The 25,402-nt window shown below is 34.4% G+C and overlaps 1 protein-coding gene across 1 annotated transcript in view; it reads right to left on the bottom strand.

Moving 5' to 3' along the window:
* PTPN13 (protein tyrosine phosphatase non-receptor type 13) overlaps positions 1–25,402 on the bottom strand; it is a gene marked incomplete at both ends in the record, with an annotated part of 165,822 nt that overhangs the window by 97,600 nt on the left and 42,820 nt on the right. Inside the window, 4 exon segments of the mRNA XM_084234234.1 lie at positions 2,419–2,641; positions 9,959–10,052; positions 10,427–10,522; positions 23,560–24,126. Coding sequence (XP_084090360.1) covers positions 2,419–2,641; positions 9,959–10,052; positions 10,427–10,522; positions 23,560–24,126 — 980 coding nt within the window.

A 25,402-nucleotide genomic window follows, 5' to 3' on the forward strand; every position in this document is an offset into this window, starting at 1 on the left:
TTTATTAAAATTTGCTTTACTTTTGAAAATTATTTTTAAAGGAACAATACAAATGAGATATTGCCTCAACTATCAAATTGTTGATGATAAAGAATGATAATATCCAGAATAGGTAAGGACATGATACAACAGACATGATTATATAGGAAGCATAAATTAGTACAAACTTTTTCCCCATCAGTCAACATTTATTTATTGAGAAACTACTATGTATTTATAACTGTACAAGACGCTCAGGAGGGCAAAATTTTTGCTGGGAGTCACAAAAAATGTTTTCTAATGGTCTGTTACCTATGTAGGTTTCTTCCTTGAGTGTAGGAATGGTATTTTCTACAAATTTATATTCCCTAGGAATGGAGAGCACAGTATTGAGAGCACAGTGAACACACAATATGTTAAGTCAAAGAGCAAAGATAAACAGAAATCAATTTATTAACTTTCACAATTTTTCAACCAATTTGTTCAGCATGTCTAGGAAAGTGAGTTTTCAGCCACATTGAAATATTTTAATTAAAGCTGCGGCCTCACTCCAGCCAGGTTATAGTTTTGCCTAAATTGACTGATTCTACTTAAAAAAGTGTGGCTTCAGTAGGTGGTAATTTAATACAGAATTATTTTGTATGTTGTCTCACTAACACTTAAAATCCCAACTACTTACAGCCTTTTTCCCTCTCCATTTATGTTTATTGAGATAAAGAAAGTTTACATCATTGTATCTGCTTTGGGGGTTATAGGTTGAAACCTCTACAAATGTATGTTCTCATACAACTAGTGACCAATTAATCCTCTACCATGTTCCTTTGGGTCCCCTATCTCCCCAACTCCCATTCCACAGCCTGACTCTCTGTTTGACTCAGTTTTGCAGTGAGCTGTCAAGGGTATTCTATTGGTTTGGTCTTGTCTGACAGTTTGCTTTGTTTCTCTATATTCCATACATAAATGAGGTTACTTGGTATTTGTCTTTCACCTTCTGATTTAATTTGCTTAACATTGTCCTCTCCAGTCCTTCATGTTGTCACAAGTGACAAGAGTTCACCTTTTTTTAATAGCTGAGTAGTATTCCAGTGTGTGTGTGTGTGTGTGTGTAAAAGATATATATACACATATATATGTATATATGTATATACATATATATGTATATATACACCCACACCAATTTTTTCATACCCCCCTCCCCAATTTTTGGGCACTTGGGCTGTTTCCATTACTTAGCTATTATAAACAAGGCTGTAATGAACATAGGTGACACACAAATGTTTTGAAGGGCTGTTTGACAAAATGCAACAACTGTCATAAAAAGTATCTGCCTTGACTTGGTTATTCTATTAGGGAGAAGTTATTGCAAAGATTAAACTATAGGGATAGTCATCAGAGGATTTCTTGCAATAGTAATGACAAATAAGAAATATTTTAAGAGCCTCTCTGGTGGTGCAAGGGGTTAAAACGCAACCTATGAAGCCATCTGCAGGCACTGCAACACGAGTACAATCTTGGGCCAGGGAGCTACCCACATGGCACAGCAGACCTTTCCTGACTCGTCTGCTGCTCCCCAAGGCAATGTATTTCAATCAGTCTGCCTGTTCTGTTCCCCACTCTGTCTCTGGTGTATCCTCTCACCTCCTGTACACCTAAGGCCTGTTCTCCAGTTCTTGTATATATAAATAAATCTTTAAAAAATATTTTAAATGTCCAATAACTAGAAATTAAAAGAAAATTATGGTACATGGCAAATGAAAATTTCATAGTCCTTAACCATAATAATTAGAAATTATAAAATGTTCAAGATATTTAAATAAGAAAAGCAAAGAATATGTTTATTTTAAACTTATATTTATAAAAATACATAGGTTATAAAGTGAAAGAAAAATTAGCCAAGTCAACATATAAACAATACCCTCTTATAAATATAAGATGTGTATTTGCTCATTTCTGTCTTTAGATTGTTATAATGTGAGAATGTGATTTTTAGAGGTAATGTAGTCAGTAATCTTTTGACTATAGAATAAGTTAATATCAAAATTCTGAGAATGTCAGAGTGGAAAGATGGAATGCATTCGATAACATTCTTCAGCTTCTGAACCAATCTTCAAGTCTCTATGTCTGATTTTCTTATTTGTGTAATAAATGTCTTAATAAAAAAAATCTCCCACAATATCAAATAATGTCAGTTAATTTTAAGGATTATGAATATACTTTAAAAATATACAGTTAAGATACTTTAAATCCATGTAATATTATTTTAAAAGTAAAATCAATGAAACAGCTAAATATAATTTTAATATCAATGGATAAGCTATTTAACACCAATGGAAACTAATTTGGCAAATTTCAGATACCCAGAGCAATTTTAAAAGGTACTTTGTATAACAGTTTCCTTTAAGACCAAATTCATATGCAGAAAGCTGACAGTCTACTTACCCTCAGTTTTCTTTGGGTCATAGCTGTTTCTAGAGCCATTTCTCTTAAAGGATCCCTGGTGATGTCAAGCATGGAAGCCTTGATTGTGTCTCCTGGATACAGGCTCAACCGGGATTGTCGAAGAGCCATCCTGGCTTGCAGCTGCATCATTTCTTCCTCTTGACGTTTTAACATTATTTCTTGATTAATTAAGTTACTTTCAAGAGGAGTTTCATATTGTCTGCTATATAAAAAGAGGGAAAAAGTAAAAGGTGCAAAGAAAGCAACTATCTTAAATGCAAATGAGAAAAAAGGTCAAACATGTAAGAATTTACACAAATTTTAATTTTTCATTTCGAAAGACCTCTTGCAGTTAACATTATAGTCCTACTTTTAATGTATTGATTAAGTAAGTTTCCTTATTTTCAGTGGTACAATTATATCCTCTATCTCTTCTCTGAACATTCCAGCATATTCTGAAAACTACTCCCCTTGAAAAGCTCTCAGATAGAGAGGCTGACTCATTCTTATAGTATTGTACCACTGGGCCCATTGGTGAGAATAGAGATTTTCCATTCATTTTTCACTTCAGCTTTCAGACCACTGTTGATCCCCTGCTCCAGTAGTCTCCACCTTCCCTACAATACTGCTATGGAAGTATATCATCCGCTATTCCACTTTGCTCTAGACACTATTGTCCTACGGATCAACTATTCCTTATTCACTAATGATTTAAGTGCCTAGCTCTGTCTTTTCCACACCTCTGTCGTCATTCATGGTGGAGACTGAGAATTCTCTTATATTCTTCTTTCTCTATTTCAGCCAGCAATCTGCATCATAGTCATGTTGGCTATTAAAAACCACACCACCTCTAAAATTTCCCATTTTGGGCCTCCCTGGTGGCGCAGCGGTTGAGCGCTGGGTTTCAAAGCTGCCCGCAGCCTCTGCGGCACTGGTTCGATCCCTGGCTGCTCCCCGGCCACCAGAGGAAGGTCCCACATGGCGCGCAGACCTCTCCTGCCACCCGCTGCTCCCCTCAGCAGTGTACTTCGGTCCTTCTGCCTACTCTGCTCCCCGCTCTGGCTCGGTGAATTCTCTCACCCTCCCGCGCTTCTGACTGTACCGAGTGCTTGTATAAATAAATAAATAAATCTTTAAAAATAAATAAATAAATAAATACAATCTCCCATTTTCCCAAAATCTTTCTAATATCATGTTAACTCACTTCCCTTTATACTCTTCTTTGAATAATGGACTCTATGAGGAATTTTGACCTACAGAGTGTATCACATTATTGCTGAAATCCTCAGGTTTATCATTAAAATTACTTCTTTGTGTACAAATAAAGCCAAACCAATAACAAATCCTAGAAATCTGACACAGAACTATGAGAGCATGAGAGCAGGTGGGAAAGGGGGAGCACAACATAATATGGTGAAAGACTACTGGTGCTGTGCTGGTGGGTGTGGTGTGGTAACAACTGAAGCAGGAAATCATATACTGCTAAATTACAAGCAATGCTGTAAACCAATGTTACCTAAATAAACATAATCAATCAATCTTTCCTTTGCACATACCTCAACTCTCATGAAACTATACAACCAGGTTGACTAATCTCACCAGACCCACAGCATTATCTGGAGACTCACTTCTTAGAGCCATTTTAGATATTCTTTAGGTCTCTCTTACCTAAATTCTATATTGTCTCTCTCTCAGCTAATGACGGTACTTCCTTCTCTTGCTGAAATAAGAAGCAATCAATAACTTTTTCATTTTTCTACCATCAAACTTTCCAAACCTATATCCAGATGTGCTGCCATCTTCTTTGTCTCAATGGATGGATCTCCTGCACACTTATTTAACCTCTTCTGTGCATGCATTTCTACCCCTCTCCCATACTCAAAGACTTTGCTCCTGAGATTATTCTCTCACAAGTATCAATAATCTCAAAGATTAGGCTATTCTCATTAGCATACAACCATTCTGTACTATCTCCTACTTAGAACATAAAATCCTACTTTGGATCCACATTTCTTTCTAGACTCTATCCCATTTTCCTGATAACTTATAGAGTAAATCTCTTCAGACTGTCATTTAAATTTTATATCTACTTCACTTCTCATTCTCTCTTGGACTTAGACCAATAGTATTAGGCCCTACTATTCCACCACCAGAAATGACTGACCTCTGCTATCAAAGTCCAGGAGTAATTCTCAATTTATTTAGCCTCTAAGCATCATATGATATGATTGCTCAAATCTTCTCCTTGAAACTTTTGACTTCTAGGAAACCATGCTCTTTATGGTTTCCTTCTACTTCAGTTTCTCCTTATTTTCTTTTGCTTGATCCTCCTTCATTTCTAATCTTTTAACATGACATTACAAAGTACTCAGATCCTAGGAATTTTTAGTCTCTGTATACATTCCATACCTATGTATCTATGTGTTCTCATCTTGTTACATGGCTTTAATTACCTTACATATTCCTATCACTATAATCTCTTTCCTGAATTCTAATTCCATTTACATGCCTAGATGAATTTTTACCTGAATGTTAATATACATCTTTAGACTAACATACCTAAAAGCACATACTTTTTTTTTTTTTGGCTGTCAACAACAATAATTTATTCTCTCCATTTATGGAGGACAAAAAGTGGAAAAGTGGTTATCAGCAGGTAAAGCTGGCAAATTCTTTTTTTTTTTTTTTAAAGAAAGACTTTTTTTTTTGATTGATTGATTTATTTATACAAGCACTGGGTACAGTCAGAAGCATGGGAGGGTGAGAGAATTCACCAGAGCCAGAGCGGGGAGCAGAACAGGCAGACAGATGAAGTACACTGCTGAGGGGAGCAGGGGGCGGCAGGAGAGGTCGGCGCGCCATGTGGGACCCTCGGCGGTGGCCGGGGATCGAACCGGCGCTGCAGAGGCCATGGGCAGCTTTGCAACCCAGCACTCAACTACTGTGCCACCTGGGAGGCCCATAGCTGGCAAATTCTTGATAGTTTCCCTCAACACACAACCTTCTGTTACTCGTCACAGCTAAGATACAACTTGATATTCTTGATTTTACTCTTTTGCAAATCCTGCATCCAACTGATCATCAAATCTTGCAGGCAAAACCTTGAAGATATCTCTATATAGGGTCTCCCCTGGTGGTGCAGCGGTTGAACGCTGGGCTGCGAAGCTGCCTGAAGCCTCTGCAGCGCCGGTTCAATCCCCTGTGGCCGGCAAGGGTCCCACATGGCACAACAGACCTCTCCTGCTTCGCCCGCTGCTCTCCTCAGCAGTGTATTTCATCAGTCTGCCTGTTCTGTTCCCCGCTCTGGCTCTGGTGAATTCTCTCACCCTCCTGTGCTTCTGACTGTACCCAGTGCTTGTATAAGTAAATAAATCTTTAAAAAAAAAAAAGATATCTATATATTACTCTTCTCCATCACTTAATCTGTACTCTGCCCAACTCAGATGAATTACTGTAATTGTTTTCTACTGTATGCTTTCCACAGAAGAGAACACAGTAATGACATTAAAATGTAAATTAGATGATGGCTTTTCCATGTTTTCAACCATCCAACAGTTTTAGATCATACTTGGAATAACACCCAAAGTAGTCAGCTTCTTGAAGCCTGACATGATTTGGGTCCTGGTAACTATCCACTCTGTCCTTCATTCATTCTGCTGTAACCATACTGCCTTTCCTGCTAATCTTCTAATTTGCAACACATCTCTTATACCTCAGGGCATCTGCTCTTGTTCCTTTTTTTCTGGAACATGATTTACTCAAAAATTTTATTTTATTTCATTTTTTTGTTGTTGTTGTTGAAACCCCTTTGCCTCAAATGATTTATTTTTATTTTATTTTATTTTTTACATCATTGTTCATTTTTAAACAATATTTGCTTCCCCCCATTCCTTCAGGTGTAGTCCCATAGAATTTCCTTCACCAATGCACCCATCAAAACCAAACTGAGATAACACCTTACACTAGTAACAATGGCACATATCAAAAATCTAGCAACAACAAATGCTGGCGAAGATGAGGTGAAAAAGGAACTCTCCTACATTGTTGGTGGGAGTGCAAAGTGGTCCAACCCCCATGAAAAGTTGTCTGGAGGTTCCTCAGTCTACTAAAAATGGAGCTACCATATGACTGGGCAATTCCACTCCTAGGGCTCTCCCCAAAGGACACAAAAACATTTATCCAAAAGAACACCTGTACCCCTACGTTTATTGCAGCACTATTTATAATAGGCAAAACCTGGAAACAACCTAAATACCCAAAAAATAGATGACTGGGTCAGGAAGATGTGACATATATATATATATATACACAATACAGTGTTATTCAGCAATCAAAAAAGATACTCAAAAATTTTAAATATCACCCCATAGAAAAGCCTCCTCTGACCACACTCCATGTGAAACAGAATGCAGACATCACATCCCTGCATTCTCTAACCTTTTAGCCTACTTTATTTTTCTTCAAAGCACACTATCTAATGATATTTATTTATTTTTAATGGTTTATTGGCTATCTCTCAACTCTAGAAAGTTTGTTGAGGGACTTTTTCTATCTTGTTCATAACTCTTTCTCTACCTAGAAGTACCCAGTGCATGACAGGTATGTAATAATTATTTGTTGAACAAATGATTGAATATAATTTTATGGCTCCCTCTCATTTAATGAGAATTAAGGATAATAAGAATTTGAATACATTAATTTTAATTCATACCCACTATTTTCATCAAATATGTTAGCCTTATAGTTCAAATTATTTTGTACCAGAGCTAAAATAACTACTGATTATCATTTTATCTCTCCCTACAAAATATCTGGTGGAAGTTCCTATAAAGATTGAGAACTTTGAGAGATAAATAACTAAAATAAACAAATGAACAAAATTTCATAAAGTCTGTACCATTTAGGAATAAATAAGTTGCTCTGTGTCATAAAAAAGGTTACTTCTTTAAGCAAACAGGCATAGAAGTAGTGGGAATTGTACTATATATAAATTATACTTCAAAAGTTAACACAGAAAAAGGCATAGAGATGCTCTTCGGAAAACAGCTTTGAATACTCTTTGTGGTCACTGAAAGACACTTTTTGATAGCTCAGAATCCAAAAATTACTCATTCTGTTGCATCTGACTCATAATTTCCTGTTAATCTCTTCCCCCCCACCTCCCATGATACAAATCAATAGCACTGTCTGGATCTGTTTTTCCATTTCAATCTAGCTTAAGGGAATGGAAATTATTATAAAGAAGCATGCAACATGTTAAAATACAGAACTATTTCTAGAATTCACAAATATGTGACCTAAAGAACATAGCAAGATCTCCTTATTGTGTAGCAGCATGTTAAGGATAGTATCAGAAAATTTTTTAAAGATATTTATTTATTTATTTATTTATACATACATACATACATACATACATACATACATACATACATACATACAAGCATTGGGTATAGTCAGAAGCGCGGGAGGGTGAGAGAATTCACCAGAGCCAGAGCGGGGAGCAGAGCAGTCAGAAGGACCGAATTACACTGCTGAGGGGAGTAGCCGGCAGCAGGAGAGGTCTGCCCACCATGTGGGACCCTCTTCCGGTGGCTGGGGAGCAGCCGGGGATCGAACCAGCGCTGCAGAGGCTGCGGGGCAGCTTTGCAACCCAGTGCTCAACTGCTGTGCCACCGGGGAGGCCCAGTATCATAAATCTTTATACACATTCAGAAAATTCTGTACCCAAACAGAAATTTATACAGCATCTTAGATAAAGTGTTTTTTCTGTGGGCAGAAAAAAGAAAATGGAACTAATCTTTTTTTTTTTTTTAAAGATTTATTTATTTATACAAGCACTGGGTACAGTCAGAAGCGTGAGAGGGTGAGAGAATTCACCGAGCCAGAGCAGGGGAGCAGAGCAGGCAGAAGGACCAAAGTACACTGCTGAGGGGAGCAGAGGGCGGCAGGAGAGGTCTGCGCGCCATGTGGTACCCTCCTCTGGTGGCCGGGGAGCAGCCGGGGATGGAACCGGCGCTGCAGAGGCTGCGGGGCAGCTTCACAACCCAGTGCTCAACCGCTGCGCCACCGGGGAGGCGCATAAAATGAAACTAATCTTAAAGAAGTGGAGTTTAGCATCTTAAATTAAGCATGACAGGTACACAGATCTAGCAATATAGTTATCCTTGAACATTTTTTCTTTCACTATGCCTCTAAGATGCAATGAACACCTTGGAGTTTTTGTTTCCCCTCTTCAAGAAGGAAACAAAATATAGTTTATCACTAAAATAGGCTTTGATAAGTGTTAATCTCAATGTTTCCTAAAATGAAACCTGGAAACAATCAAAACAATCAAAAATAAGTTTCACTCATAACCTTGACTTTTTGAGGTACCTTATTAAGAAAACTGAAAGAAGGCTCACAAAATAATTTTGTTTGGAGAAATTTTTTCCAGTAACTTGTATTGACTTGACTATAAAGCAACCAATTGTTAACACATAATCCCAACGATTCTTTCAGTTATCATCTCTATTCCTGTTTTTGATCAAGCTAAAAAGAGCATATTAACCACTCATAAGTTTTCTGCAAATTGCCATGTATTCGATTACTTGGAATCTAAACACTGGATAATTTATCTGCTCTATCCCTATGACTAGCATTACCTGATCTATTAATAGTTTACTGGTGTGAAACAGTGTCTGCCAGAATTAGTTAAGGGCAAGTTTTTGTTAAATTCCAAATGATTCTTTTATATGTGGCAGCATTTAAATGAACTGAATTACTGAGTTTTAAAGGATTCCCAGAGTTTGGGAGTAAATTCAGAAGCAATCTCTGGTTTTCTAGTATCATTGCAACTTTTAAATTAATGTTTAACATAAACATGTTTTTGTTCATGAAAGGGACCTGTGCAAAATATGAAAAGAATACACATCAATATATTAACTATTGACCTCACATTTTTCAGATAAAAAAAGCAATCAATATACAGACACAACATTTCTATCCTCAGTCCAACACAGGGATAATACTTAATACCTAATAAGAAAGCTGAGTATTTTGGTATGAAAATGAACTCTAAGCAGCCCAAATTGGGTTTTAAAAAAATATAAGATAATCTCTTTTAAGCCAGAAAAGATGTAGTGAATAATTAACTTTTTACATGATAGATTACTTAGTAGTGACCTACTCATTATTCATTAAACAAATACTGAAAGCGAGCTTGTTGGTTCTTTCAACCTTTTGAAAGAGCTATTACTCTCTTAGAAATTAATGTCAGATCTTCAGAAATTCCTGTTGATATTCACTAAATATGTATAGAAAATTTTAGAAATCAAGCACAAAATTTAATCATTGCGAAGTTTAAAAGATTCCAATAACTCAAACTACTACAACACAATTTAAGCCATTGAATGAATTTATAAGAACATAGAGGAAGAGGAAAAGGAAAAGCAGGCAATAGAATTAAGAGGATTAATTTAAAAATTCTTCTTGATTCTAACAAGGAAAAATAAAAGTACCTGTCACCAGACAAGTACTCTTACTATTCTTTCACATTACATACCTTGGTCTCTGTGACTGGCCTTGACCTGGGATTTCATCTACCCCTGGGAGACCACTGCAGGATTCAAACCTCTTTGAAGCTTCACTCTTTCTTACTAATTGTAAATGAAAAAGGAATAATAACAGAGGTGATAAAAATATGAGGTGTTCTTGTTTAAAGCTCAATCATTTAGCAAAACACATGAAAAAAATTTTAGAAATCATTTTCCTATTATCCTATTTTTAGAAATCATTTCCTAGACATATTATTTCTAAAGAGTTATTTTCTCTATTACGAAAATAATTATTTGATGAAATTGCTATTAAGTTCCTATGATACTATTAATATGAGTAACTAGCAGCTTTTCATAATTTTTAAATTTTATACAGATTTATTCTTTTGACACCCTATATCTCAACACAAGTAAAAATTTAAAAAAAAAACACCATGGTTTCTTAAAAATATTTGTTTGTTTTAGATACCTCTTACCTTGTCTGAAATCTGATTCGGAAGAAATAACAGATGGACTTTCACTCGAGATACTAAAGATATCACTGTGGTAAGTTTTATACCTTCGAATTGGTTCTGAAAGGATTACAACAAAAACATTATAAAGCACACTCATTTGTTGTTCCACACAAGTCAAATATGCTTACACTTATGAGACTACACCATTTTACATATTACATTAAATTTACCAATTGCTGGGCAGTATTCAAATAATGTGATTCCAATTTTGAGGCAGTTTGTCACATTAGTTACCAGCCTGGACTCTGATGCCAGATTGCCTGTTAGCTCCACTACCTTACTAGGTATGTCACTTTAGGGAGTAATTTCACCTTCTTGTGACTCATTTCCTTTAGCTGAGAAGGGGGTATAATAATCCACAGCCAGATAGGGCTGTGAACATTAAATTAACTAAATATGCCAAGCTCTTAGGATATCACCATTAATGAACATCACCATTTTAAACAGTTTTTTTACCTGTAATTACTACATGTAATTTTCTATGTTAGGTGCTGTAATGGATAGAAAAGTCAAAAGTATGGTCTCAAACTCAGAGACCTTAAAATATAGAAGTATACACATAATTCAAGACACACTGTTTAGTTCTGCCAGAACAAGATGAACAAGCACTGGGAGTAGGGGGTACTGTGGAGGATCGTGCAGAATGCCCTATCGAGGGGACAGGATTTCTATCCTACTAAAACCTAAACTGTACCTTCTAAATGTTTGACTCCACCCCTTCTCTTAATACCCACAATTGTTCTCAGATCATTATTCATTTCATGCCTTGACTGCTGCATGTGGCCCAGAGTCACCCTTCCACAGTCTCCCATCTTAATTCACATTATAAAGAGTGAACTTCCCAGAAATGAACATCTAAGCATATTGTTCAACTTCTTAAATTCTTCAAATTAGAGTCTTTAAAAAACAATTTAGAACTCCTTAGTTTGGCATTCAAAGCCTTCATTAACTGGTCCTCAACTATATTTATAGTAGCAGCTCACCATAGTGTTCATTTGCTAGAATCAGGTGAAAAGTATAGACCTCTATCCACTCGCAAACCACATATATTCACAAAAACTTAAATAGAACTTTAGAAACTCAATCCCTTGTTCCATGGCCTCATTGCCACCTGTTCTCCTAGACACATTTTGCCCCCATGTTACTGTATTTGCAGAGAAAGCATATATTCCCTTCAGATATATACTCTTTATGCTAGGAATACTGCCCCACCCCCCTTTCTTCACATGAATATTTGAGTTTTTTCTTTTAAGAGAAGCCTCACCTCTTCTACAAAAGCTTTCATGACTACCTAGTGACTGAGGGAGCTATTGCTTCTCTTGCTTTCATTTGCTTTGCTGCAACTCTTCTGCTTAATAGTTCTCTACTTTGCTTCCTTACCTCAGTTATAAACTCTGACAAAAAGGGTAGTGTCTTAGATATACTGCTACTGCTCGTATCTAGCAATTCTTTGATATATAGCTAATACAAAATAAATATCTCTGAGTAAGTCTGAATTAATGGATAAATATGTATTATATAAAGTTTATTTTAAAGGAACTGTTTCCATTGCACAGACAAGTCAGTGGCCAAATCAGCGAGGGTTATAGAAGGATTAAATGGTAAATAGTTGAGAAAATGAGAATACACAATTTTTTAAAATAGTGTAAATAGCGAGGGTCTGAGAAAGGAAAAAAATATTTTTAAACAAAATAGAATGAGGCCTTTTTGGCAGACTGGAATGTCTGAGCATGATTTCAGGCATCAAATAAAAGTCTACAGATTAGGGGAGATTGAAGCTGCAAACGACAGTGGGGAGAATTGGTAAGAAATGTGCTGAAGGATCACGAGGAGATGGAAAACTACAATATGCACTGGTTGGTTTGTTAGGCAAAGAAGAAGAAAGAAATGACTGCCAACAGAAAGAGTTAAAGTACAGAGGAAATCCCAAGCTACTCATGTTAGAGTTGCCTTACTCCTAGTAATAAAAAGTGAATCACTTCCTGGGAGCCAGTTTGGCTGGGAGATTGGAAAGAATAAAGAAATTCTGCTGTGAAGAACATGATAAGAGTGAGCACAACCACAAGAAAGCACTTGTGTAACCATGAGAGTTAAGATTAGGCTAGATGGAATACATAAATTTTATTGGAACTAGTCAGAATGGTTTGGTGACTTTTTCTAGTCACTAGAGAAAACTGATCATGGAAAATACCCAGAACTGAGGAATGACATGCATGGGATGTATAGTAGCAGATAATCAAGGACTATGAGGGAATCTTTTCTACTAGTTTATAAACATGAGGGCAGGGACTACACAAAATGATTATTTCTTGTGCTAGGAGGTGCTCAATGGAGAATATTAAAAGATGAATGAACAAATAATTAAATGACACAAGAATGAGGCTTACAAAACTAGGATGGAAATGATGGGCTAGAAAAACTGGGAGGTTAGGCTGGGACAAAACTTTAAATAAATGAGACACATAGCAGGATAGATGATTGGCCATGGACTTGATAGAATTGTTTACCTGGAAAAGTAGGGATAATATAGGAGAATTCCTATTTTAATGAGATGTGCATATAATGAATGTGAGTATCAAATAATACTATCACTGATGGAAACAGCTGTGGAATTGAAAATCCAATACTTTTAAAAAATGATTCCATTCCACCATGGGGAATGTTCATAGTAAAATTATTAAGAAATTTTGAAAATTCTGCTGGTTTAAGATGAGTGTGATTTGAAAGGACTGTACAAAATTTCAAATAATACTTTTATTTAATACTACTTTAAATTTAATGAACACAGTTAAATGGTTACTTAAGAAAAATGGCTACTTTCAAGGGTGCAAAAGAGTTATATTTTATTGTTATTAAACTCCCAAAATAAAATTTTGAGGGATTTTCCAAAGGAAAATCAACCAAATTACAAAGCTGGCTCTGTAACATATAGGACAGTAAAAGCAAGAAGGTCAAAGAGGGGACCCAAATGTACAGAGGCAATATGGTTTTACCTTACAAAGAAAGGCAGAAAGTCACAATAAACCTATTTAGTAAACAGAGGACAGAACTTTAGCCACATGGAATTTATATCATGTAATCACAATTCCACATCTCATAATAAATGAATTTACTGCTTCATTAATATATCTACAAAGTGGCTGCTAGATAGTAAATAAATATGACTTCAATTTCCATTCTTGGTAGTGCTTTATAATTGTTCTTAAGCTATTTCACATGTCTGTAATCTCTCTCACTAGTCTGTTTTCTTTCCATTTTCTTGAGTTTGACAACACTAGTAAACTTTTTACAATTCGAGATCCTTCTGCAATAAATTAATGTAACTTTGACAAAATTCTTTTTTAAATATGACCAAAAAATGCTTTACCATTTTATAGTGATAAGGCACCAGCACTCCAGAAATACAAACTGAATAACTAGGTTAGCAAGACTGTTGGGAGTAGAATGGCTTTGGTTTTTTTCTAGACTGGGGTAGGAATGGGGAATCTATGTCAATTAAAGTGGTAAAAATCTTTTTTGTGAATTTCTTGTATTCTGGAATGTTTCTTTTAAAATGTTGTTAGTCATGTTTCTTTCATGTAATGACATGGAAGATATAAACAGATTATAGTTCCCAGGCAATATTTACTACTCAAATCATGCATATAAGAAGTTATAATCAGATTAAAGCTCTCGGCCAAAATTTACTACTCAGTCAAGCTTGTAAGTTTGGCTGTTATAAATATGGGCTTTCCATTTCTGGATTAATAAATTTAACCATTCCAGGAATTTTAATAACATCATATGTCCTTTACCAAAAGTATCTTGCATTGGTATATAAGGAAAAACATTGTTCATGCTTACAGATAATTTGTACAGGAACATTTCTTGGCTTTCTGAGATGATTTACATAAAGGCATCCAGTACTAGCTGGTGGACAGCTTTCTTTATTCTGATCTGCAGAATGGTACTCCCATTTTCCATGAGCGGTCTAAATACTATCAAAAACTTTTTCTTTTCTTTTCTTTCTTTTTTTTTTTTTTGAGAATCCAGACACCACAAATAAGCTTTCCATCTACATTTAAATATATTATCCAGCACTTCAGATTTGGTCCCTGGTACCAGACCCCAGGAGTGTGGTACTGACTGGATCACTTAGAAAAAATACATTATGACAACTTGTATACAGTCATGAAAACAAGTTTTCATGCACCCATTTCCTAGCATCAATAAACCTACTAATTGTTATTTTAACTAGAGTGTCAGACTATTTTTAAAAAATAGATATTTCGAAGTATTTACAAAATATTACAAGTTTTCTGAGTGCCAAAATTCTTGCATCATGTGCTATGGACCTATTAAGAATATTCAAATACATGTAAAATACCTATGTAGCCACTTATTTGCAATGCTAAAATTGTCATAGCAAAATTTTAAACTTTCATCATTACAACAGCAGATCAATGTTTGTTTTGTGGATAAAATTAGGCTCAAAGTCTAATTTTTTGGTTTGCAAATTTCCTTTCTCAACTAGTAAATATTTAAATTAAGTTTACATAGTACAAATTAGTATACCAGGGACCATTTAAGATAATGATTATAGCTCATTTCACTAGACAAATTCCTTCTCTTTGACTTATTTTTCAGATATGGAAAATTAACTTGTAGGAGATGAATATTTGTGATAGAAATAATGAGCACTAAAGAGTAAAAGGGATTATAAAATTAACCTGGGAACATATTACTTAAATAGCACCAAATTGGGCTTGTATAATACATGTAAATAAACACATAGGAATATATTATCTCTAAGAAACATTCTGTAGAAAAGTGGTGAGAGAATGAGAAGTGCAAGGCTTACAGAAGAATGACTTAATGAATTAACATTTCTGGATAGATTATTAGAGAGACTGCATATTCATACATACTCTGACAGTTGAAGGTATCTTCTAATTTCTAGTATTATTTTATCCTAATTAGGAGTACACTATTTTTTGGTCAGTATACAAGGCATTAAAACCTGAGAAAGGTTTATTATCCTTTAACTGTTATCTGTTTCTTTAAACAAATTTACTCCAACTCATATTATATTGACTCCACTTACAATAAAAGCAATAGGCTAAAGTTTTCTCTCATAACTTCTTAACTACCAACAGTCACAATTTCCACCACCAAGTAACACTTAAATCATATAACGACTTGGCATGTGATTATGAACACTATACTTTAAATGTGTAGATTATGAAGACTTGCATAATATTCTGGGATTACATAAAGCTGTTTGTGTTTCAGATGAAACCTTCAAATCTACAATCTTCATATTTAAAGAATCTAAGCCAGCACAAACTGTAATCTAAAAACACCATTTACAAGTGACACATATTCAAGTTCAGACAAGTAACATTCAGAAAGTGAGGCTCAGTCAATTGCAACATCAGAAAATAACTACTTTTGCCTTGGCATTTCTTCACCTTTAATACATGATTCAGACTACACACTACAGATACATCTTTCAAAGAGAAGTATACTAAAAAGACTGGTTTTGTAGCTTAGAACTATAAAGGAAACTTTAAAAAAACACATTTTAAAGGTTATGGGCACTAACACAATATTTCAAATTTCAAATAAAGCAGAGAAACAAAAGTTGTAAAATATGTATTTATGCATAAAATGTTTTTCTCTGCTTTTTCAGGAAATTAATTTCTGGAGATCAGAGATTGCCCTTTCATGTGTTCACCAGAACCCACTGTTATTCTATACTTGCCATACTACATGACATATAAAACAGAATATAAAACTCTCTTGATAGACATGTTATTCTATACTTGCCATACTACATGACATATAAAACAGAATATAAAACTCTCTTGATAGACATGATCAATATTTTAAGAATGTCCAGTATTGAGAAATAATGATACATGTCATTGTATAAATTACAGCATTATGGTTTGATGATCAATAAAATATTAAGGGTGGAGAACTCAGCAAGTGTGAATGTATATAAATGAGGAAGAATGTATGAAGAAATGCTCTGTGAGCTGTGAATTACTTTATAGAAATAAAATTTGTGCACAGTAGCAATGACAAAAAGAATGATGAGCCTCCAATTCCCTTTCTGGGGTTCCTGTGTAATGTGGCAGCCACAGATCAGGGCCATGACTTCCATGTGAGCTGGCTGTACCACTTTTCAAGCATCTTCTAGGATCCTCAGTTATGACCCCACCAATCCTTCCAGAATTTTCTAACAGAGTTCTAAAGGAAACTGATTGCATATACTGTTGGGTGATCAGGTCTGACTGACAAGTATGTGCTTTTCTGTGAAAACTGGACAAAGCAGAGTAAAGGGAGGTGGGTTTTCTCCTTACCATATGTATAATTTATCAGATAATACCGTTGCATCTGTATTTGAAGTAGTATCACTGAATATACAAAAGTTCTTTTAATGATCACATTGAGATACTCAGCTTAGAGTAACACTTATTGATTACCTATTAAATGTCACTTGGAGTGGTACATATGTGATCTAAGGATACAGTTATGAATTAGACAAGACCAATTTTTGATGTGTACAGGAGAAATAAGCACCTCAAAACAAGTAGTTGCAATGAAAAACATAGGCCACCATCCTAAAGTGGAAAGGTGAAAGCTTCCTTAACCAGATAAGGCCTGAAAACAGTGATAGTGTTAGTGTAGAATGCTGCAGTAATAAAGGTAGCTTTAAGAAATAGAAAAGGGCCTGTAGGTAGGCAGAGAGGGAGAGAGAAAAAATATTGGAGTGAGGAAATGCTAAAGGGTGAGACTGGAGAGATACAACTGTGGATAACTTTAAATATCAAGAGCTAAAGAATTAGAATTTTAACCTGCTTAGATGATGGAAAGTCATTAAATGGCTAAAGGCAGAGAAGGAAATGCAGGGAAATGGAGAACAAACTGTAACTGTGATCAGTTTAGAAAGCTACTCCCATAGGCCATAAGCAACAGAAGGAATTGAGAGATGGGTAGAATGAAGACATTTTGGAGTTTAAAATTACTGGGTCTGGGCCTCCCTGGTGGCGCAAGGGGTTAAGTTTCAGCACTATGAAGCTATTAGCAGCCACTGCAGCATAAGTTCAATCCCTAGCCAGGAAGCCTGCCCACAAGGCGCAGCAGACCTCTTATGTCTTTCCCACTGCTCCCCTCAGCAGTATACTTCAGTCAATCCATCTGTTCTATTCCCCATTCTTTCTCCGGTGAATCCTATTACCCTCCTGCACCTCTGGCCTGCACCCCAGCTCCTATAGGAATAAATAAATCTTTTAAAAAAAAAATAAAATTACTGGGTCTTAAAAATTATGATTGCTCGTAATTAGATCAACCTATTTTTTATTTTTACTGATTTAACATTAGTTTACATCATTATGTTTTAGAGGTATAAGATCCATTTAAAATATTTTTTTAATCAATCCGTATTTCTCAAAAGGTGTCTGTATCAAAGTAAAATTGGGCCTATGTTATATATGCACAGGTTTAAATTAGTTTATTAATTTCTGATAAAGGTCTTCTATGATGTCTGTGGACTCCAAAATCAGTATTTTATTACTATGAATAAAGACACCATAAAGTCTGTACTGTTTTTACCTTTAATTTTCCTTAGTGTTTCAAAATGCAATTTCATTTTTTCTACTTGGATACATCAAAAAAAGTAAATGTCTATTCTCTCTTGAATGTAAACTAAACAACGACTTATTACATACTTCTCAAATGCTTCTCAAAACAATTTTTTTCTCAGCTGAACATGGATGTATTTTTACTAGACTGACTTTATATGAAAACAGCCTGAAGCTGTGCTATCTACTATGGTAGCATTGGCAACATGTAGCTATGTCAGTTTAAATAAAATGTTCAGTTCTTCAGTTTCACTAGTCATATTGCAAGAGCTCAGTAGTCACATGTAGTTTATAAGTACTGAGCTGAACTTTGTAAACCTAGAATATCTCCCTCTATTTAAGAATTTCTATTGGAAAATGCTAGTCTAAACTGTAAATCTCTTTTAAAATCTAATCCTGGATCACAGTACACATTTGTTTTTTTCTGGTTAAGATGCTCAATTAATCTATAATAATGTGCTTTTCATAGATACAAAATGTTTTTGCCTATTAGTATAATAAGACACTGATTACTGAAATAATATAATATTTGATCAAGCACATAAAATTCCTACATATTCAAATTTACTTCTGTGGAATTGATATGCATGAAATAAAAACTGAATATCAAAGTTACTTATTATTTTAGTTCATGGAGCAATCTAAATATCAATCAAATTATATAATTTTCTTTTTTTCCTGTTTTTGCTATTCAGAAGGAAATAAATTGAAGAAATAAAAGCTAAACAGTTCATCTTTGCCAACTATGGATTTCAGAAGAGAGAAGTTTTGAAAAAAATTTGTCCCTTCATAATATGCCACTTGAAGTATTCTACATAAACTACAACATTTATGAATCCATTCCCTTGCTTTTCTGAAGTGTTAGTATAATATATAAACTTTCAAATTTGGTTTTCTCATAAAAATGAAACATTATAGTGCCTCAATAATTGAGTGTTTACATAGTCTAATTGCACAACACTGTGTTTAAGCTGTCTGTATTTGCAGGGGAGTCACTTCATAGAAGAGCTAGGACCGGAGGTCACAGAATTTAAAGAAAGGAAACAATAACAATAGTCACTTTTATAGGATTTAATTGTACCTGTTTTTCATATTTTCCCTTCTAGTATTGTACAGCACCAAGGAATTTTGACTGTTGAAAGTAAAATGCTATTTGTGGTCCCCACCCAGGGTGTGGAGTGCTGTTCATACTATACACAAAATACTGGTTCCAAGTCAGTCTCTCATAATCAGGAATATGTTGCCAACCCACAGAGCAATGGATAAGGAGTGTGTGGTAATTACATCACAAGACAGATGGAGACAGATACTCCGATTTGAAAATAGACAATTTCTCAGATCTCAGATGGACTGGAGAGAGGTAGAAAAAATATACTGGGGGCAAGGAAGAAAGGAAGAGAGTACAAGAATAAGCAGTCCTATGCTGAGGTGAAAAAATGAAATTAAAAAAATATAGCAAAATAAGAGAGAGTGGCATCAAAATTTAAAATTAGTTTCCAGGAAAGAAAATCTAAGTTGTGTTTCTTACTGCTCCTACTGCTTTCGGTAGAGGATTCTCTGACAGGTTAACTTACTAGTATAGTAATAATCTTAAGTCTATAATTTTGAAACTTTATTATTTCTTCCTTGAGATCTTTTTATTCCTTTCTTTTGTTCCCCCAAAAGTCAGAGGACTCAATGCTAACCATTTTGAAGATAAGTTTACTCCCTGATCTCACTAGCTACAGGAGAACCATTTCACAGATCCTACCTTGGAACCCCACCAAAACACTACCTACAACAAGAGGGCATGTGATACAGTGGAGCTCTACCTCAGCTCCTGTCTATTCAGGGTGTTTTATGACTCATTTTGAGCCTTACTTTAGTAATACTATCTTATTGTATTAAAAATTATGTAATTTTATTAGTAAGAGACTTAAGAGATTTGTTAGGCAGTTACCTGAATGTCCAGTTTCCCAGGCACTAAAAAGATTTTCAAAAAAATGTCCCCAGTTTTTGCTGGAAACTAGAATAGCAGAGTGGAGAAAGTCTTATTCTCGGTCTCAAGAGACCTGGATTCTAAACACAGCTCTATATGAATTATGTATCTCCTTTGGCAAAATAGCCCACTTTGGGTCTCTGAAAATGAGATACCTGTTTGAAATGGGTATCCAGATTCCTTCCATCCAAATGTCTAGTCTCTCTGTGCTAGTTTGATGTTGTTAGCTGAGGGGATACTGTGCAGATGATTTAGATAAAATCTCCTTTCAAGAGGATGGGGCCTGAGCTAAGGAACAGGCTACACATTTGAGGACAAAGGAGACACCATCTTTACTACCAGTTCAATGATCATCCTTGCATGCCCCAAAGAACAAACTAAAATTTAGTGATTTCTTTTCTCCCCATTGTTTTATAAGCCCAATGAACACTGGAACACTTCCTTTTGAAAAATCACGAAGTAACGGGTGGTGGGAAATGTTAGGATAAAAATGAAAATATTTGAGGGAAATCTACAATCTTCCATATGATGAAATGATGAAAACTATTAACCAGTTAAGTGATTTAGGGCATGTTAATTAATTGCCAAAAGCCCAAAACATGTGCTCCAAGACTTCTTCATAATTTTAAAATTACTGGATATCCATTAGCAATGCAAAATTTAAAGGTCACAAAAACTGTACAGAGCACTATGAATATTTCAAAATGCTTTAAAACAAGAACATTTAAAATGAAATATGTACGAGAAAGCATGTTAGTAATATCCACTGTTTTGATTGATTTATGACACAAAGAAAGGATGTGTGGCATCTACTTTTCATGATGATTAAATGGGAATTATTATTTCCTATTCTGTTTATTTTTGTTGTAATAGCCAAAATCTTCATATTAGCAATCTGCACTTTTATTTTCACAGCTAACATAAATTATCTCACCTTTAGAAAAAGGTCAAACTAAAACTAACAAGTTACTCAACTAAATAAAAATTAATTCCCTTTGCATTCCAAACTTCAAACATTCTTTTTGAATAATGCATTTGGTCTAAAGCAAATATAATGTATTATTACTTGCAAGTTGCTATATGATAATGGAGTTTATTTAAGGTAGTGTATTTCCATAACAAGCCAACATTTTCAATATGTTTTGTTTAACTTGGTTATAACATATACATACTCTGGGGGGGGCGGGGCGGGGAAGGTAGGTCTTTTGTGGGAGCAACGCCTTTGAAAACTCTTCAATAGCACAGAAAGCTTTCAGGACAGAAATTATCCCTTATCAAACAAAACTGTATTAAAAAAATCTCATAACAAATGTGTAATTTCTAAATCTGGAAATTATATTGTATAAGAAGCTACCATTTTGAAAAAGTGTCTACAAAGATTATACATCATCTGTACAGACATACAGGAATATCTGGAAACAAGTTGTTCTATTTGATCTTAAGACACACATAAAACCTAAAAAATAAAAGGTTTATATGCAAACTAGGAGAATAATTCATCTCACTATTCATTTTTAAGTAATCAACAAAATAACCTATTCAAACAAAATATATTAAGCAGATTAGTGCAGGATGATTTGATAGGTTAAATATATTTTCATTAATGTTTATTTTCTTTACTGTTTAACTCAAACCAAGGTTCAACTGTGAAACCACTTTTCTCAAAATTTACTTGTTCACACTGTTGACTTACAAAATATTAAGTCAAATAATCTTGAAAATGAGATCACACATGAGAACATAATGAATTATTTTATTTTTAGTATTTGCATGTCAAGAATATATACTACTCAAATTTTCAAATGTTAGAAAAATGATCTAGATAGCTATATAGCTTCCCTTTTTGTATTGTGAGTTGAACATAGGTTTATCTATTTGAATAATTGAGTATTGCTTTTGTTTTCCACAATGGAAAAGATTTGTTTACAGAAATGTCTCCATGAGGGCATGCTCTACGAGGGCCAACCTAATTAATACTCACACACTAGCTGTTGTACAATACTAAATAGTTATAAAACTTCCAAAAGGGGAGACTTTTTGAGTTATAGAAAGTATCTGTTCTTTGCTGTCACAATGCTAAAGGTTCACTGATCTGAGGTAAACGGTGAAAGAGTACATAAAACAAATTTCTAAATTTTTATTTTCTGTCTTTGAACATTTTGAGATCAAGAGCATTTGTGACATTGGATGCTTTTAAAAATGCACATTATATAAAACCTTGAAATACTAATTAAGTATTCAATAATTTCCTCCATAATTATATTTGTTACTAATTTGCAATTACTGAGTTTAAAAATAAGTCCAAAGTTTATTTTACTAGAAGTAGAATGTGGAGAGAATGCTCAGTTCTAGAACTATGTTTAAAACATATCAGAAACCTTTAGCAATACTTTAAAGGCAATTTAAAGGAAAAGGCATTGGAAAAATTATCTCAAAGAAGACTATGACCCATGATTATGTCACTATTCTTGTTGAGCTAAAAAGTACCTTAAAGATCCCTTTGATCAGTTATGTCACAGGTTATGTCTAGGAGACAAAAGGAAGTTATAAAACTTTAATTTCTAAAAATCCATTGGCTTAGATTGAAAATTCTCTTTTGTATTCTCTGCCACCTATCTATATTAAAAATACGCACTTCCCATCTGTTAGAATAATAGCTTTGTTCTACTCAATATAGTTTTACATGTGTGTGCTAGGCAATTTTAAAACAGTTTTGCCCTGTAGATAGAATTTTTATTAATAGGGTTATTTTATGTCCCTAAATACCAATAAAGTAATCATTTGCTTAATCGCTTTGCAGTCATTACCCAATTAATCTACTTTGCTAGGCCCACTTTACAAATCAGGCAACACAGACTCAGATTGAAAAAATCCAGTTGTTGAAGGATCACATAGTCACTAAATGGAGTAAATAATTTAAGCTTAGGGCAACTGATTTTTTAAAGTTAAACACTAGTATTTTTAAAATATAGATTTAAAACTTCATTTAGACCAAACAAACCAAACCATTATCTCTTCTTGTCATGTCCCCAAATTTGTTTTTTGAAACTGGTGGAATGACTCCACCATCACCATGCCTGCCTAGGATTGCTGATTTTGATTCACTATTACTACTTTTCATGAACCAGTCATTTACTGAAGCCTCTCAACAGATGATAGATGGTGTTGTGAAGGATTAAAAAATAGAAAACGTAGGTCCTGCCACTGAGAAACTTACAATCTAAAAATATACTACCCAAAACAGTGAACTATAAGTTGACAGGACTGGCCATATTCAATAGGGATGACATTGTGGAAGAAGTTTACTTTTGATTAGGATTTGTTGGAAAAGAGAAAAAAAATGAGAAAAAAAGGGTAACTTTGGTACAAAGGATTGACAGTGGAAATAAGACTTGTGGAATGGTTTAATAACCCTTCTTTATTTCAAAATGCAATTTTAAATATAGTAATTCAATTCTCTCTCTCTCGAACACACACAAATTACTAACCTTCCACATTCATGGCTTCTCTCAGAACCTGAAGTTTCTTTTGTCTCTCTCGGATTCGGTCCAAAGCACTTGATATTGCTGAGGAGGTGGGTAATTCTCGTGTGTGAAGCACTGAATCTGTTTTCTGAGGGCCAAAGATGTCCAAGGCAATGCTTCCATCTGAGTATCTTGCCTCTTTTTTTCTAGGAGTAGTAGAAGTCCTCACTGATACTGCCCCAGAAAGACAGTGCGGGTATCTGCTGGTCTCACCAGAAGAGAAGTCTCTGTCAGCTGTGCAAAGCAAGTCCAAGGATGAAGCCCAAATCTTCTTTTTGGGAATCACATCACTGCCAGGGAGAACTTTTTTTTCTGGGTCACTAGTTTTGAACTGGTAAGGGGAGCAGATATTTTCAGAATCTTCATTTCCTGAATTATTGTCTGATGAAATGTCCTTGAAATAATCTTCCTCATCTTGTGTGTCTCTGATGGACAGAAATCCCATAGATTTACTAAGCCCTTTGTTAAGAAAGGTCTGATGAGAGAATGGAGACTTGTGTATGTCTAGTACATCAGAAGTAGAGCTTCTTCCTGGAATGATAAGAATCTATCATGTATGCACAGAAGTTCTGGAAAATAACTGGGATGTAACCTTACTATTGACAATGAAAGTATTTCATTGGGAATTTTCTAAATTATCCAAATGGAGGATCAGAGATGAAATGGGATGGTGGAGGTAGTGAAAGGAGAAGTAGAGAGATGCTACGTTTGCATAACTTTTCAAAGTCCAATGACTTTTATATAATGAAATAGTAAATTGAAATTTTTTGAGTAGTATTTTATATTCCCCAAAGGTGAATTACATGGTCTTTTAAAATAAAAGTTTCTAATACCAGTTTGGTGGACTACTAGTTACTCATAAAATGTTTTGGGATAACAATAGAATGTAGAGTATATTCCTTTAATTTCTAAAGGTATAATTCAAACATGTATTACTTTAATATAAAGCTCTGGTATACTCTGGCATTTAACAAATATGTTTAAAGGATAGACAAAGAATTCTTCCAACATTCTAGATGGAAAAAAAGATTGTAGCATTTGGAATTCTTAAGAAATAATGTTCTACTATGATAAGATAATCAGAAAATTTGATTGTTTAAAATTCAGATAGTTTGACTATTGACATTATGTTAGAAACTTAATTTTTCATCTAGTTTACTTTATCAATATTTTAGGTACAAAAACTAATTTTATTTCAACATAAAAACTGTCACATGGAGATTAAATTTCCTTCTACCTATATGTCATAAAATTAAGTGACATAGGCACAGTCATGAAGGATATATAAAGACTGCTCAACTGGAGAGCTTAAGTACCTAAGTTTTTATTATTTCTCACAACTAAAGATTTTTAAATTATTTATTTGAATCAAATTAAAATTTTATAACTAAAATATGTAGATCACTTCAGAAAATAAATGTATTACTTCAAACTGAAATATTAGCTGAATTTTTAAAGTAATTTTCTCAGTGACATGATGAATAAGTGAGAGTAGGTGTGGGGTAGGGAACTTAATTTTTCCATGCACTTTTCATGTACTAAAATACTATTTCCTTGCAAACATAACATATTGATATTTGTCAACAGGAATAAAGTAGCATTCTTGTTTATTCCTTAGTTTTTAATGTAACTAAAACTAGTAAGTCATTCTAATTTTTTTAAGAAAGCAGTCTGCATGTAAATACATTAAGATACAGTAAAAATGCCCCATCAGAAATTAAGTTTTGAATGCAGATTTAACATCAAAACACTCGTGTGTGTGTGTGTGTGTGTGTGTGTGTGTGTGTGTGTATGTATCTATATATCT

The sequence above is a fragment of the Talpa europaea genome (assembly GCF_964194135.1).
Source record: "Talpa europaea genome assembly, chromosome: 5".
Taxonomy (NCBI): Eukaryota; Metazoa; Chordata; class Mammalia; order Eulipotyphla; family Talpidae; genus Talpa; species Talpa europaea.